The sequence below is a fragment of the Mauremys reevesii genome, linkage group 1, assembly GCF_016161935.1.
Source record: "Mauremys reevesii isolate NIE-2019 linkage group 1, ASM1616193v1, whole genome shotgun sequence".
NCBI lineage: Eukaryota > Metazoa > Chordata > Testudines > Geoemydidae > Mauremys > Mauremys reevesii.
Window position 1 is genome coordinate 11,435,792 of NC_052623.1, and position 15,295 is coordinate 11,451,086.

A 15,295-nucleotide genomic window follows, 5' to 3' on the forward strand; every position below is an offset into this window, starting at 1 on the left:
GCCCCGACGACATCGCTGCCAGTGCACCTCCGTCCTGCCTGCATCCCCCTCTGCTGGTCCAGCCCTGAGCCCAGCTAAGGAGCAGGTGCTGATCTGTGCCGGGGTTCTGTACTGTGCGCAAACGAGAAACCTTTCGCTGGATCCCACTCCTTGCCGCCCAGTGAACTTGTGAGCTGGGGGAGCTGAACGCGCTACGGCTCATCCTGGCGCATCGGTGGCTCTCGGCCTTCCCAGAATACTGTGCCCCTTTCCGGAGCCTGATTCGTCTTGTGTACCCCAAGCTTCACCTCACTTAGAAACAACTTGTTTACAAAATCAGACCTAAGAATACAAAAATGTCCCCACACACTAGTACTGAAATATTACTGACTTTCTCATTTTCTCTGTATGACATTTTAGTTTGTGCTGATTTTGCTAGTGCTTTTTATGCAGCCTGTTGTAACACTAGGCAAATATCTAGATGAGTTGATGTACCCCACAGGGGTATGCGTACCCCTGGTTGAGAACCACTGCTCTATGTGGAATCCCAAGCCGCGCCTGCCTCGCCTGCTGGGTGTTTTCTGATGACCCTGCAGCTTGCAGTTGAGTTTCCCTGTTGAATTGTTGTCTGTGTTTTCCCGGTTGAGTGCTGCTAAGAGACCAAGCCTTGTCCAGCCCAGCTGGCAGTCGCAGGCATTGCTCTGACAGGTGATGTGTGAAGAGAGGCGCTGGTGAAGGGGGGAGGCAGCTGCTGGTGATGAGAGCTGCTGATCTGTCTGTCCATGGCAGATGGTGCCCAGGCAGTGCTGCTCTGCCAGGGTGCTAGTCCTGGCAGCCTCTGTGCAGGGGGATGGCAAGTGCTGATGATCAGACAGTCCCTGGGTGAAAGGAAAAGTGACACCCCCCCGGCCCCCACCCCACCCCCACATGCTTGTTTCCTCGTACCTAGACGAAGCAGGCTTGGAGCTGCCCTGGAGCTCTGCCAGCTGGAGAAGAGGGGGATTTATACGAGGCTTTGATCAGGATCTGGGCCTTGTGCCGGGTGCTGCGCAAACAGGTGGATACAGTCCCTGCCCTAGAGAGGAGACACCTGATGAAATGGGGCGAGGGGGCAGCACTGAGATACCTTGTTGCATAGGTATTAACCACAGCCCAGCCAGCAAACAGGGGCCGCTCGCTTGCATGCGGCCTGGCAGCGGCCTGTCTGGCTCGGGGATGGGAAGCAGGAGGAGAGGCTGATGGAGCAGTTCAGGGAGGCTGCATTGGGCGGGGGAGGAGGGGGAAGAGAAATTGTGAGGAGCAGACACACGGGTGGTCCCACCAGCTGGGTGGAGGAGGTGATGGGGAGCGAGTGGCTGAGCCGTGAAGGGCCAAGGGTGAGACACTTGGATTCGATGGCCGAGAAGAAGAGGAGCCAGTGGAGGGCTCCAGAGCGGAGACCTGTGGCCAGTGTGACTGGCAGGGAAGGTGGCCCTCACTGTGTTATGGATGGATTGGGGGTGGGGAAGGTACGATGTGAGGCCTGGGCAAGAGACGGAAGGAAAAGGACAGAGCAGAGAAATGGTGGAAGGGGAGGCAGTGAGATGTGGACAGCCTGAGTGTGTGTGTGTGTGTGTGTGTGTGTGTGTGTGTGTGCGGGGGGAATGGAGCGAGGAGTCTCTGCTGACTCCTGGGGGTCGGGCCTGGTTGCTGGAGAGGATGGTGGTTCACTCAGCATGCGGTGATGGAGAACAGGGGCTGTGGGGAGGCCTTGGGAGGAAAGATTGAGGGCTGAGTTTTGGCCACATTGACCAAGCTGATGGTGACACAGGCTGAGATGCAGGGTTGGGCCGAGGGAGACGGGTGGATCAGAGCCATTAGAAATAGGAGAACCCTCCGGCATCCCATGTGGCCTAGCTCCCCAAGGGCCAGCGTGGGGGCTTGTTCCCTCCACAGGGCTCTGTCCCAAGCCATGGGGGCTCCCTGAATGGCCTAGGTATATGGGACAGTCTCCTCCATTTCTCTGTGAGGTGGGGCTGCTGGCATGGGTCATCCAGGAGAGGTGCCTGGGGGAAGGTTGCTCAGAACTTGCTTGTGGGCTGATGGACCCGCCCTCCCTCCCGGGGGCGTGCGAGCGTGCATGCTGGCACTCCGGCTTCTGACTCCTTTCCCCCTTCTCCTCCCACTGCAGGGGAGTCCGGTCCAGCTGAACAGTGACACCCTGGAGTCTGACCGCCCGCAGTCCGTGAGCCAGCCCCAGCCTGCCTTCCAGATCCAGCCCGTGACCCCGGACCCTGCCCCCAGCCAGCCCAGGGAGACGTGGGGTGGGAAGTATGAGTTCCTGCTCTCCTGCATCGGGTATTGCGTGGGGCTGGGCAACGTCTGGCGCTTCCCCTATCTCTGCTACCGCAATGGAGGAGGTGAGTCCCTGCGGGCCTCTTTGCTGCTGTCCGTCTGATAACGCAGGACTGAAGCAGAGGAGATTAGGTAACGGATCCCTTCAGTGGGAGGCAGCTGCCTTCGGGTCACGTGATCACACCCCTCTTGCTCTGGAACTAATGCCTGGATCCACCAGGCGGTAGGAAGCCGGTGATGAGCAGAGACGGAATATCTGCCGAGTCCCGGACGAAAGGAGTGCTGCTCTGAACGGATGGTGCTGTTTGCATGGAGCAGTGTTTGTCTAATAGCAGGGCCACTTGTGGGTGGTGGCATGGCCTAGCAGGTAGAGATCTGACTGACTCAGGACACCTGGGCTCTGTTCCCACCGCTGCTCCTCAGAGGTGCTGAGCGGTTATCGTGTCTCCCCTCAGTCTTCTCTTCTCCAGACTAAACAAACCAATTTTTTTCAATCTTCCCCCATAGGTCATGTTTTCTAGACTTTTAATCTTTGTTTCTCTTCTTTGGCCTTTCTCCATTTTGTCCACATCTTTCCTGAAATGTGGCGCCCAGAACTGGACACAATACTGTAGCTGAGGCCTAATCAGTGCAGAGTAGAGAGGAAGAATTACTTCTCGTGTCTTGCTTACATCACTCCTGCTAATACATCCCAGAATGATGTTTGCTTTTTTTTTTTGCAACAGCGTTACACTGTTGACTCGTATTTAGTTTGTGATTCTCTGTGACCCCCAGATCCCTTTCCGCAGTGCTCCTTCCTAGGCAGTCATTTTCCATTTTGTACGTGTGCAACTGATGGGTTCTTTCTAAGTGGAGCACTTTGCATTCGTCCTTATTGAACTTCACCCTATTTACATCAGACCATTTCTCCAATTTGTCCAGATCATTTTGAATATTAATCCTATCCCCCAAAGCACTTGCAACACCTCCCCGCTTGGTCTTGTCCACAAACTTTATAAGTGTCCTCTCTGTGCCATTATCTAAATCATTGATGAAGATCTTGAACAGAACCAGACCCAGAACTGATCCCTGCGGGACCACACTCGATATGCTCTTCCCAGCTTGACTGTGAACCACTGATAACTACTGTCTGGGAACAGTTTTCCAATCAGTTATGCACCCTCCTTGTGGTAGCTCCATCTAGGTATTTCTCTAGTTTGTTTATGAAGAGGTCGGTGTCAAAAGCGCTTATTATATTTTCTTGGCCCTGGGCGGGCCGTAAAGGAAGGAGTCTGGCTTATCTGCAGGCAGACGATCCATAAGTTTTCAGAAAGAGATGTTTTGGAGACTTGGTAACTAACTTTCTGAACCGGGGCAATCTCTCCCCAGCCCTAAATAGAACCCCAGGTCTGGAGAGTCTTGCCTGGTGGCTTTGGGATGAAAGGTTAGGACACGCTAGTCAAGGCTGCTGGGCTCAACTCTGGCTCTTGAATGAGCAGATCTGTGCGAGAACAACACATCTGAGGTACTGCAAGACACGTGCCCCAGAGATGTTACCCCAGAGCAGCCCAGTCGAGCTGGAATCTTTCAGCTATTTCCAAGCAGTGGGGTTTTTGCTTCGTGGGGGGCACAGTTAATTTGTTCTTGCTGCTGCTGTGGTTCTTGCCCGACCTTTTCTCCAGCTTTAAAAGGAGCAATCCAGCCTGCCCAGGGAATTAGCCATGCCCTCAGGGAGCCCCTAGTGACTGCTAATGAAGGGAGGTTCTGGTGATTACCTCATGGTGAAAGATTCCCTGCAGAGCAGGGCTAATCCCCTCTGCAATGCACACAGTAGAGAGGGGAAACCAGTGCCGGCTGGTTGGTATGGGAGGAGCTTGGAACTGGGTCTCCTAACTAGATGGGGTCTGATGGAGCTTTCCTTGTGCACCGGGGAGCTGCAGGTTTCGGGTAGCCGAGCAGCTCCTGATTGAGCGCTTGCCTACTGACATGATCTAGGGAGTACATGGTTCAGAATGGACAGAGAGAGACCAAAGAGGGTGAGGGAATCTCTCTGATTGGACCAACTTCTGTTGGTGAGCGAGAGCAGCTTCTGAGCTTACACAGAGCTCTTCTCTGCGGCTCTTGAAAGCCGGTCTCTCTCACCAGCCCACGTCCGTCCAGTAAAAATATTCCCTCCCCAACCTAGTCTCTCATAACCTGGGACCAGCATGGCTACAGCAACACTGCAGCCAGGCCTTCTGTTCAGATACTCTGCATGCAGCCGTGGGCTGGGATCTGCTGCAGCCTTAAAAGCGAGGCAGGGTCAGTCCTGGGCACTGCTTGGCTGGGGCGATCTCCAAAGGAACCCCAGGGTACCTCTGGCACAGCATGGTGTCTGGCGGAGGAGAGGGGTGCCAGGCTGCTGGAGGTGCCTGCTCCCTCGTCCCTCTCTGCAGGAGGAGGGAAGGAGTTAACCCTCGTGTGCCCCAGCCAGTTCCAGTGGCCCCATTGGTGGAGGTATGGTGGGCCCTGAGGGCAGGCACAGAGTCACAGTGGGGTGACAGGGAGGAAGCTGGAGGTGGGGGGGGGAGGGGACAGGGAGCCAGGGTGGAGTCTGGCCAGAGCAACAGAAGGAAGGAAATTTCCACACCAGCGTGAGCAGAGGAGGCCTAGTGAGAGTCGCAGAGGCGGGAGAGAGGAGCGCCAGAGAGCTAAGAAAGGGGGTTAGCAGTGAGAGTGGAGAGGCTCACGGCTCCGATTCCCCCCCGGCGCTCTCTTGCAGGGCAAGAGGAAGACCCTAGTGTGGAAGACACTGTGACTTTATCCACCGCTGTGCAGATCAGAAGCACGTGACCCTCCATGCTGCTATTGCTCTCCCCGGAGCGGGGTTCTGTGTAGACTTTTAACCACGGCAGCTGAGTGCCCCTCGCGGCAGCGTTAGTGCCCTGTTCCGAGAGTGAAGGGACCATTGGGGCCATCTAGTCTGGCCTCCTGCGGCAGGTCTAGGTATGCTTGGCCCTGCTTCAGCACAGGGGCTGCACTAGGCCAGCGGGTCTCAAACGTCATTGCCCCGCGACCCCTCTCTGACAGCACTGAGTGACCCGGGGGGGCAGGGCCCAAACCCTGCAGCCCTGGGCAGGGATGGAGCTTGGGCTTCAGCTCCGGGTCCCAGCAAGTCTAATGCTGGCCCTGGAAACCCCATTAAAACGGGGTCTTGACCCACAGTTTGAGAACAGCTGCACTAGGCGACCGCTCACGGTCCGTTCCGATGGTTCTGTGACAGGCGGTAGCACAACCCTTCCTCTTGCAAGCAGGGCCACTCGTGTCTCAAGTCTTGGGTCCGCTTGCAAAGTCATGGTGGGGGGTGCTCTATCAGGGGGAGATCAAAACTGCTCCTGGGGGGATTCTGCATCACTGCAAGCCCGTAAAAAAATGCCTCCCCCCCTCAGATTTCCTGCGTTTCCCTGCTGCTGGCAGGGAGGCCGCGTGGGTGGGGGGAAGGGGACGACCATGGGTCCAGTTTTGGGGGGAGGGATTGCCCCTCCAAACAGAGGTGAGGCATGGGGGGGCGCACACACGGTTACATGCCACTGCCCCCCCACCCATTCTGCCCAGCTGAAGGAGGCTGTGTCTGGGCTCCACTGACTAATCCGCAGCTGAACGCCGCCTCCTGGGTCCTAGTGCCGGTCATCTCCCCTCTGTGTGCTGGGAGCCTTCCTGTTTTCTCAAAAAAAACAGGAGTACTTGTGGCACCTTAAAGACTAACAAATTTATTTAAGCATGAGCTTTTGTGAGCTACAGCTCACTTCAGTGGTGGGGCGGGGGAAATGAGGGAAGGGGAAAGAGGCAGTGGGGAAGGAAGGGGGTGGAATAGGGCACGGGGGGGGGATAGAGAAGAAAAGGGGATTGGGGAATCGCAGGGGGGAATTGGGAGCCTGGCATAGGGTGTTCCCTCAGCAGCAGCTGGGGCTCCTCTGCTAAGCAGGCCCATCGAACCCTCCCCCTGACAAGCCCCAGCCCCCTACACCTGGTCCCCTCCGAGCCCCCCACACTCCACTGAGCCTCAACCACCTTCACCGGGATCCCCTGCAGTGTCCCGTTGACCTGGAACCCCTCAACGAGGCCCTGTGCATTCAGATCCCCCACTGACCTGCCCGCACCAAGATTGCCCCACACAGAACCCGATCCCCCCACACTGAGCCCCTCCACTCTGGGATCCTGCTGGGCTGAGCCTGCCCACCCACACCTGGCACAGAGGGGCCGGGCCCTGGGGAGTTTCTGGGGCCCCTTATGCTGCGTCAGGGTCAGGTGCAGCCTCGTGCCCGAGTCCCTGTACCGGGGCAGGTGGGGGCTGCAGGATGATCTCTCACCTCAACACAGCCAGTGGCCGGTGCTCCCCCTGCCATGCCGGAGCCTCCACATTTATTTATTGACAGACCAAATTTGCAGAATTTTAAAACGTGAGGAGAATTTTAAATTTTTTGGTGCAGAATTCCCTCAGGAGTAAAAAACGAACTTTTCCCTGCCAGCTCCCTGGCGTTTATCCGCAACCCTAACCAGCCACTTTGTGCATGCAACACAAGGGGAAATACTTTGACTGCATCTGTACTTTAACCTGCTATGCTGACAAGTGTGTGTTCACCACAAGATGTCTCTCCAGGCTCTCTGAAGGCGCCGGGATGTAGCCTCTTCCAGAAGATGACCCGTTTGGAGCATTAGTGCTGGCACTGGTTTCATAAACAAGCTCTCTGCATGCGGGCTCTGGAGGGCTGTATTGAACTGGGGAGCTTGTGCTGGTGATGGGCTTGTGTTAGGAAATCATAAGAGTCTCTGGACCTTTTTCCTACGTGGCTCTCCGGAGTGTCAGGTCAATGAATGACAGTACACGTGATGGGATGGCATTGCCTTTTCTATGGCTGGCCGGAATGGACCATCATGGGTGGGAATTGAGTGGACAAGCACAGGAAAGCTCTGTGTGTTCATGGGAACTGCTGCCTTCTCCTGGATGGAGTATGCCAGACCTGTGTGTACGTAGCAGTGTGTGTGTGTCCAACATCTGAAGTAGTGGGGCTACTGTTAGGGGCCTGGATTAGCTCACCTGAGGGTCTGGGTCTTTTGGAGAAGTCTCAGTTTGTGGTTTCTGTTCCCTAAAGCACCTGGAGTGATTTAGCTGATGTCTGTCAGTGTCTGTGCGCTTGTAACCCAAGGACAGACCTTAATGATAACATCGTAGGAGCCTATAGTTGGGTCAACTCTTTCGATTCCAGACACAATAGATTTGACTTAACAAGTCAAAAGAAGCAACAAAGAATCCTGTGGCACCTTATAGACTAACAGACGTTTTGCAGCATGAGCTTTCGTGGGTGAATACCCACTTCTTCGGATGCAAGCCATGGCATCCCACGAAAGCTCATGCTGCAAAACGTCTGTTAGTCTATAAGGTGCCACAGGATTCTTTGCTGCTTCTACAGAACCAGACTAACACGGCTACCCCTCTGATACAAGTCAAAAGAGTTTCTGGCTTCCAGAGCTGAAAGCGCCATCTGAGTTCTAAAAACCTGGCACGTGTGACGAAGTGGGTATTCACCCACGAAAGCTCGTGCTCCAATACGTCCCTTAGTCTATAAGGTGCCACAGGACTCTTTGTTGCTTTTAACAGATCCAGACTAACAGGGCGACCCCTCTGATACTTGCCTTGTGTTGTGTTTTTTGCTGCCCTCTTATGGGCGATAAAGGTTCTGTCGCTAAAACTTTAGGTGAAGATTCCACTCGCAATGAAGCGAGAGAGCCCTGCTTGCTCTCCTTGTCTCAGAGGGTCTGGCGGCTGCGTGCCTGGAGACAGACATGGCGAGGTGGCTGTGTGGAGGAGGCCATGTTTAGGGGTTGCTATTCAGTCTGGAGTGGCACGGTAACACTGAGCTCGGCAGAGGTTTCACAGTTACACTGGGAAATGCTCAGTGTGAGTGTTTGACTGAAATGGAAAAAGTATCTTCCTCCTCCCCTTCCCATCAGACGTTTTTCTTCATCAGTGGAAAACGCCCCATGTGCAGTGGAGGGATGGGCCCGTTCTAGAGCCGACAAAGGTGGATTTCCCTCCCCTGAGCAAAGTGTTCAGTGCAAGCGACCCTGTTTGGGGACAAAGTAGCACATGGCTCTGCTTTTCCGTGCAGAGCGGCGCTGTGCCGCATGCGGGGGGCTGCTTCGTGTTCTCTCTTGGCCGGTCTCTGCCCGTGTCCGTGTCCAAGACATGCCATTGACTGGCTGCAGCTCACCCCTGCGCAGTGGCCCTGCACATGGCCCGTGCACCGTTAGAATCCCACCCCCACCCTCAAGGTATGGTTTGCGTGGGCTGTGCCTTGGGGGGTGAATCCCAGCTCTGCCTTTGGCTGCCGGAGCCAGTCCTGTCCCCTCTCTGTGCCTCAGTTTACCCATCAGTAAAATGCAGGAACGGTGCTTGCGGCAGTTAGAACAGGTGAGGAGGTGCGACGTGAGCACTCTGATTTTGGGAGTGATGGGTGGGAGCTGGGCAGGAAGCAGAGCCCCTGGTTGGGTGGGGTTTCTGTGCTGCTCTGTCAGGCTGCCATTCATCCCCCTACAGGATCCTTTGGCGGGGAAAGAGCTCCTGGCTGGCAGTGCCGGAAGGAGCAGGGCGAGGCTGGCTGGTCGGAGTTGAGTGGGGTGGGAGCCCGTTCTGCCTCACGCCTCAGTGTCTCAACCCAGACACGTGATTTCCCTGCCTCAAACGTGCCTTCCGCATGGAGGGGTAAAGCAGGAACGCACCCTGTGCCGAGGGCACCAGCAGCTGGAGCTGAACATGCTGCCTCTGCTCTAGGTTTCCCCAGCCACAACCTGGCTGTCAGGGTGTTGCAGTCAGGCCTGCTCTGCCCTGGTCGCTGGCACTCCCACCCGCTGCGGGCTCCTGCGAGGCAGGGTCTCTGCTCTGCCCCTTCCCCGTGGCTCAGTAGCCGACTTCTTGCCTCCTCCCATCCCAGTTCCTTGCTAACCGTGTCTGCTCCCTCTTCCCCAGGGGTCTTCCTGATCCCCTACTTCGTCATGCTGCTCTTCACCGGCCTGCCCCTGTTCCTGCTGGAGCTCAGCCTTGGCCAGTACGGCGCTGCAGGGCCCATCACCGTCTGGAAGTGCTGCCCCCTGCTGAAAGGTGAGTCTGTGCCCGGCGCGGCGCCCCGGTCCCCTGACTGAGCGGGGCGTGGGGAGAGCCAGCCGCTGTACCTCTTACCTCCCCCAGCCACTTCTCCGTCACCCACAAGCCACAGCGGACAAGGTCCTCTGCCTCTCGCTCTGACCCCATCACCTCCCGCTCTAGATCCCTCCTCCAGTCCCGCTCCTCCACTGTGTCCAGTTCAACCAGCCTGTCCGCCCCCCCCTCCGGGCCTGGCAGAGCTCCACCCCCATCCCGTATCTGACCACATCCCTTAGCACAGCCCCCCCTCCAGCCTCCGGCTAGGGTTAGCCACTCCCCCAGCTGTCGCCGCACTGTCTCAAGCGCCAGGAAATGCCTCCTTGAGCTGCTTCGCAAGGTCGGCGCCCTCCCCTCACTGCAGCCCTCTCCGAGACCCCCAGCTCTGAGCAGCCCGCCCCATAGGCTGTAACACAAAACCCAGCCTCTCCTCTCCTCCCCCATTCAAAGCACTAAAGAATCTGCCCTCACGGCCCCCTGGGAGGAGCAGCTGTTGTCGCCATTGCCCAGAGAGACCAATGGCTTTGCCTGACCTCCCCGATGTACCCAGCACGGCAGCCCCCACTGAAATCCACAGGGCTATGGGCACCTGGGAACGTCAGGTCCCACAAGTGACTGGCAGGGCTGGGCGCAGAGCCCGGGCTCCTGACTTCCTGCCCTGTGCATTAGCAGTGAGCGCGTCCTGCCCTCTCATGACTGTAAAATGCTGGAGGTCTCCGGCGCCGTCGGCCTTCTCCGCAGCGGATGGTTCCCAAGCAGAGCGGTGGTGCTCAGCCAGGCTGTCGACCGTCTCCAGCTCTTCCCCCCGCCAGCCCCTTGGGAGTGGGACGGGGTGGGGACGCTTAGCGTGCCGAGGCTCTGAGCCCACGGAGCAAAACTCTCCCTCGATCGTCCCCGCAGTCGTCCACCTTGATACACCGCTGGGCAGCAGGTCCTTGCTCCGGCCCCACGCCGTTCAGTGCAAGCGTGGGAGGGAGAGACGCCCAGCACCACTCAAACCGCCTGAGCTCAGCCGTGTGTGTCCCCTGCTCCCTCTCCTGGGGGGTTCGGCCCTAGAGCTTGCAGCTCTGTCCCAGGAGCAGGCAGGTCACCCTGCGGACAGCCTGAGCACACCTGTCCGAGCAGGGTGCTGGGCTGTGTCTACGGACGCCATAGCTAGCAGTGCTGGACGCACCTGCCCTGTGTGAGGGCGGGAAGCCTGCCTGGGGAGGAGAGATTTGGATGAGACGTGAAGGTACCAACCAGTGAGGGGGCCGGGGAAAGGAAGGGGACGTGGGCTGATGGGCTGAACCTCCCGACAAGAGATGGATCAGGCTGGGAGAACGCTGCCTGCAGGATCGCTGGGCACAGAGCCTGCAGACTCGCTGGAGAGACCTGGGGGGACCAGAGTGCCCGGGGGGCCTTGTCTAGTTCCCGCATGCAGCGGTGTCTAGATCTGAACGCTCTGTAGCTGCAGACGGGTCTTCTCCCAGCCGCCCGCGCTGGCGGGGGACCCCCAGATCCACTGCGCTGCCGCTCTGCCTGCTTCTGTTTCGCTCCCTCTCAGCGGCCTAGGAGACGTGCCGTTGTGTGTGGCCAGCGCCTCGCGCAGCCTGCGGTCATGGCCGCGGTCTGAGGGGTGCTGGCCGCAGCACGTGCCGCCTCCCATCGTTGGTAGCATGCAGTGACCAGTTCCTCACAACCTCGCGCTCTTAGTGCAGCTCAGACACGTGGCCTCTTGGCTCGTGCACCCCCAGCCTGTCTCCATCCACCTGTTGTCTCGTGATTGACGTGTGAGCGTCTCTCTCCTGTGCCCACGGAGCGCAGGGGGCCCTGCTCAGCGATGGGCCCAATGGCGTCACTGCCGTACAGCAGACGTGCCGGCTGTGAATGCCGACGGGCCCAGCTTCGATCCCTGCCGATGCCCGCAGGGTAGTGAGCGAGCAGGGCCAGCGTCAGCTGCACCTTCCTCCCCTGCAGGGATCGGCGTGGGCATGCTGCTCGTCTCCTCGCTGGTGTCGCTCTATTATAACGTCATCATCGCCTGGACTTTCTACTACCTGGGCACGTCCTTCCAGAGCCCCCTGCCCTGGTCGTGCGAGGCTCCGCAGAACGCCCCCCTCTGCCAGGTCTGTCGCTTTCCTCCCGGGCGGCCGCTCCACTGGGGCGGGCTGGGTTAGTCCCCTCAGCTAGGCAGCTTGGCTGGCGCTGCTTAAAACACTCGGCTGCTCCTCGTGCTGCTGTGGGTGGGCTAGGAGGGGGCCTCTGTATGTGCGGCTGTTGGGTCCTGGGCACGGCTACCGTAGGAGGTGGGGCCAGCCAGCCATAGTGTGAGGATGCTGCTGTTCCCTCGGGGGCCTCCTGCTGTTTGGGGAGGTGCAGGTGACCCCCCCCCCAGCAGCATCCTGCAGAAACCCCACCGCGGGGTGCAGGCTGGGTCCTGGCTACAGAGGAGATGGAGCCGCCTACAGGAGCTACTCAGCCCTGTTCCTCACCTGGCCAGAGGGGGTCTCCCCCCCAGCCCCGGGGCGGGTGAGGGAAGAGGAGCAGCAGGCTGTGATATGCAGGGCAGAGGCCAAACCAAGAGGCCAGCGGATGTGCCCTTAGCAAACGCTGGGCCTGACCCAGTGCCCAGGGATGGGGGGCAGCAGCACGCCGTTAGGCCAGGGCTGCTGGGGGCCGCGAGCTCTCTGGGGAGCCTGCCTCCCTGTGCTGTGGGGCAAGGAACAGGAACAAGCTTCTGCCTGGGGGTGGCCGGCGTAGGGATGCGGAGCCGGTGACCCGCCCGCGCTGTCTCTTGCAGAACGCATCAGGAAACGCCAGTCGGTTCAGTGCCAGCGAGGCCTTCTGGAAGTGAGTGGCTGCGTTACGGTGTTTGTGTTTGAGACTGAGTCACCGCCCTTCCCCGCTCGCTGCAGGTCTCAGCCTGCCTGGCGCTCTCCCCCTGCGCTCCTGCGGGAGCCTCTCCCACCGCCGCTCACTTGGGGTCTGCCTCTGCCAGCTCCGCTCTCGACACCAGGGGGCGCTGCAGTCAGCGGGGTGCTGGGATAAGGGTCCAGGACTCCCTGGCGGGGAAAAACAGTTGCATCAAGGGACTGCCCCTGCATGGAGCTGTGGAACTCACTGCCGCAGGGCGCACAATGCACGAGAGAGCCCCAGTGCTGGCAAACTGGCTGTGGGGGTAGTGGGACTGTCCTGCCCCATGTAGGCCTGTGTCATGAGCGGGAGGGGCTGGCTGGCGGGTGGAAAGCTCTTGCCAAAGTAGGAGGCAGGTGTGAAGCCAGGAGGGGGCAAAGGGATCTGGTAGTGGGCACGGTGGCAGGATTTAACCCCCATTCTGGTCCGGGGGGCGACACCCTCTGTTCAGTGCAGGCTGGTTCCACGTGTCTCTAACCTGCACTTGTGCCATGCAGTGAGCAGGTGCTGGGGGTCACACACAGCTCCGGCCTCCACGACCCAGGCCCGGTGAGGTGGCCGCTCGCCATATGCTTGTTGGTCGCCTGGATCGTCATCTTCCTGTGCATGTTAAAGGGGATCCGCAGCTCGGGCAAGGTGAGTGCAGGGCAGGGCGTGGCCGGGATTTGCTAGCTAGTGGGGGACTGGTGGGAGCAGCGTGCCAGGGATGGAGGGGGGTGTTACAGCCGCCAGGGGTGTGCCCATGCAGGGATGGAGGGGGGGAGTTACAGCCGCCAGGGGTGTGGCTGTGCAGGGATGGAGGGTGGGGTTACAGCGGGGGGTGTGCCTGTGTGTGTGGGAGGGGTGTTACAGCCACTGGGGGTGTGCCCGTGCAGGGATGGAGGGGGAAGGTTACAGCTGGGGTGTGCCCGTGCGGGGATGGAGGGGAGGGTTACAGCCGCGGGGTGTGCCCGTGCGGGGATGGGGGTGAGGAGGGTTACAGCTGCCGGGGTGTGCCCGTGCGGGGATGGAGGGAGGGTTACAGCCGCCGGGGTGTGCCCGTGCGGGGATGGAGGGGTTACAGCCGCCGGGGTGTGCCCGTGCGGGGATGGAGGGGGTTACAGCCGCCGGGGGTGTGCCCGTGCGGGGATGGAGGGGGTTACAGCCGCCGGGGTGTGCCCGTGCGGGGATGGAGGGGGTTTACAGCTGGGGTGTGCCCGTGCGGGATGGAGGGGGGTTACAGCCGCCGGGGGTGTGCCCGTGCGGGGATGGAGGGGGTTACAGCCGCCGGGGTGTGCCTGTGCGGGGATGGAGGGTTACAGCCGCCGGGGTGTGCCCGTGCGGGGATGGAGGGGGTTACAGCCGCCGGGGTGTGCCCGTGCGGGGATGGAGGGGTTACAGCCGCCGGGGTGTGCCCGTGCGGGGATGGAGGGGGTTACAGCTGGGGGTGTGCCCGTGCGGGGATGGAGGGGGTTACAGCTGGGGTGTGCCCGTGCAGGGATGGAGGGGGTTACAGCTGGGGTGTGCCCGTGCAGGGATGGGGGTTACAGCCGCCGGGGTGTGCCCGTGCAGGGATGGGGGTTACAGCCGCCAGGAGTGTGCCCGTGCGGGGATGGAGGGGGGGTTACAGCTGGGGTGTGCCCGTGCGGGGATGGAGGGGTTACAGCTGGGGGTGTGCCTGTGCAGGGATGGAGGGGGGGTTACAGCTGGCGGGGTGCCCATGCGGCGAGGGAGGGGGGAGGTTACCGCCGCCGGGGGTGTGGCAGTGCCGGGATGTGGGGGTTTACAGCCGCCGGGGGTGTGGCTGTGCAGGGATGTGGGGAGGGTTACAGCTGCCGGGGGTGTGCCCGTGCGGGGATGGAGGTGGGGAGGGTTACAGCTGCCGGGGGTGTGCCCGTGCGGGGATGGAGTGGGGGTTACAGCTGGGGGTGTGCCCGTGCGGGGATGGAGTGGGGTTACAGCTGGGGTGTGCCCGTGCGGGGATGGAGGGGGGGTTACAGCTGGGGGTGTGTCCGTGCGGGGTGGGGGTGTTACAGCTGGGGTGTGCCCGTGCGGGGATGGAGGGTGTTACAGCCGCCGGGGTGTGCCCGTGCGGGGATGGAGGTTGTTACAGCTGGGGTGTGCCCGTGCGGGGATGGAGGTGGGGAGGTTACAGCCGCCGGGGTGTGCCTACAGCCGGGTGTGCCTGTGCAGGGATGGAGGGGGTTACAGCCGGGGTGTGCCCGTGGGGATGGAGGGGGTTACAGCCGGGGTGTGCCGATGGAGGGGGTTACAGCTGGGGGTGTGCCCGTGCGGGGATGGTGGGGGGGGTTACAGCTGCCGGGGGTGTGCCTGTGCGGGGATGGAGGGGGGGTTACAGCTGGGGGTGTGCCCGTGCAGGTGGTGTATTTCACAGCGACGTTCCCGTACCTGGTCCTCATCGTGCTCATCATCCGAGGAGCTACGCTGGAGGGATCCATTGAGGGCGTCCGCTTCTACCTCTCCTCGGACTGGAGCAGGCTACAGAGCGCTCAGGTACCCCCCCCATGGGCACCTCAGACCCCCCCCCCCCTGCTTGCCATAGAATCATAGAATATCAAGGTCGAAAGGGACCTCAGGAGGTGTCTAGTCCAACCCCCTGCTCAAAGCAGGACCAAACCCAACTAAATCACCCCAGCCAGGGCTTTGTCAAGCCGGGCCTCAAGTGTTGGCCCGGCTTTGCGCTCGGCGGGCGTGGCGTCGGCGGCGGGACGGCTTTTCGCTTGGCAGGACGCGGCGGCGGCGGGACATGGCGCCCTGGCTTTGCACTCGGCGGGATGCAGCGCCCCAACTTTGCGCTTGGTAGGTGCGGTGGCGGTGGGATGTGGTGGGATGCGGCATCGGCGGCGGCCCGGCTTTGCGCTCGGCGGGACGCGGCCCGCAAGGAGCATGTTCAGGGTGGGGAAGGAGCCGGCTCCCAACCAGCTTCCCCCC

At 60.3% G+C, this 15,295-nt stretch overlaps 1 protein-coding gene across 6 annotated transcripts in view; it reads left to right on the forward strand.

The window, feature by feature from the left end:
- The window catches only part of LOC120393412 (sodium-dependent proline transporter-like), a 39,173-nt gene that overhangs the window by 15,828 nt on the left and 8,050 nt on the right, over nt 1-15,295 (forward strand). For all 6 annotated transcript variants that reach the window (XR_005592035.1, XM_039517952.1, XM_039517921.1 and 3 more), the window contains 6 exons: nt 2,150-2,378; nt 9,299-9,430; nt 11,429-11,577; nt 12,252-12,301; nt 12,862-13,000; nt 14,723-14,857. Coding sequence is in view for 5 of the 6 variants with exons in the window: in XM_039517952.1 (XP_039373886.1) it covers nt 2,150-2,378; nt 9,299-9,430; nt 11,429-11,577; nt 12,252-12,301; nt 12,862-13,000; nt 14,723-14,857 (834 nt within the window). In the remaining variant the exon portion in view is untranslated. The remainder of the gene's footprint in view (nt 1-2,149; nt 2,379-9,298; nt 9,431-11,428; nt 11,578-12,251; nt 12,302-12,861; nt 13,001-14,722; nt 14,858-15,295) is intronic.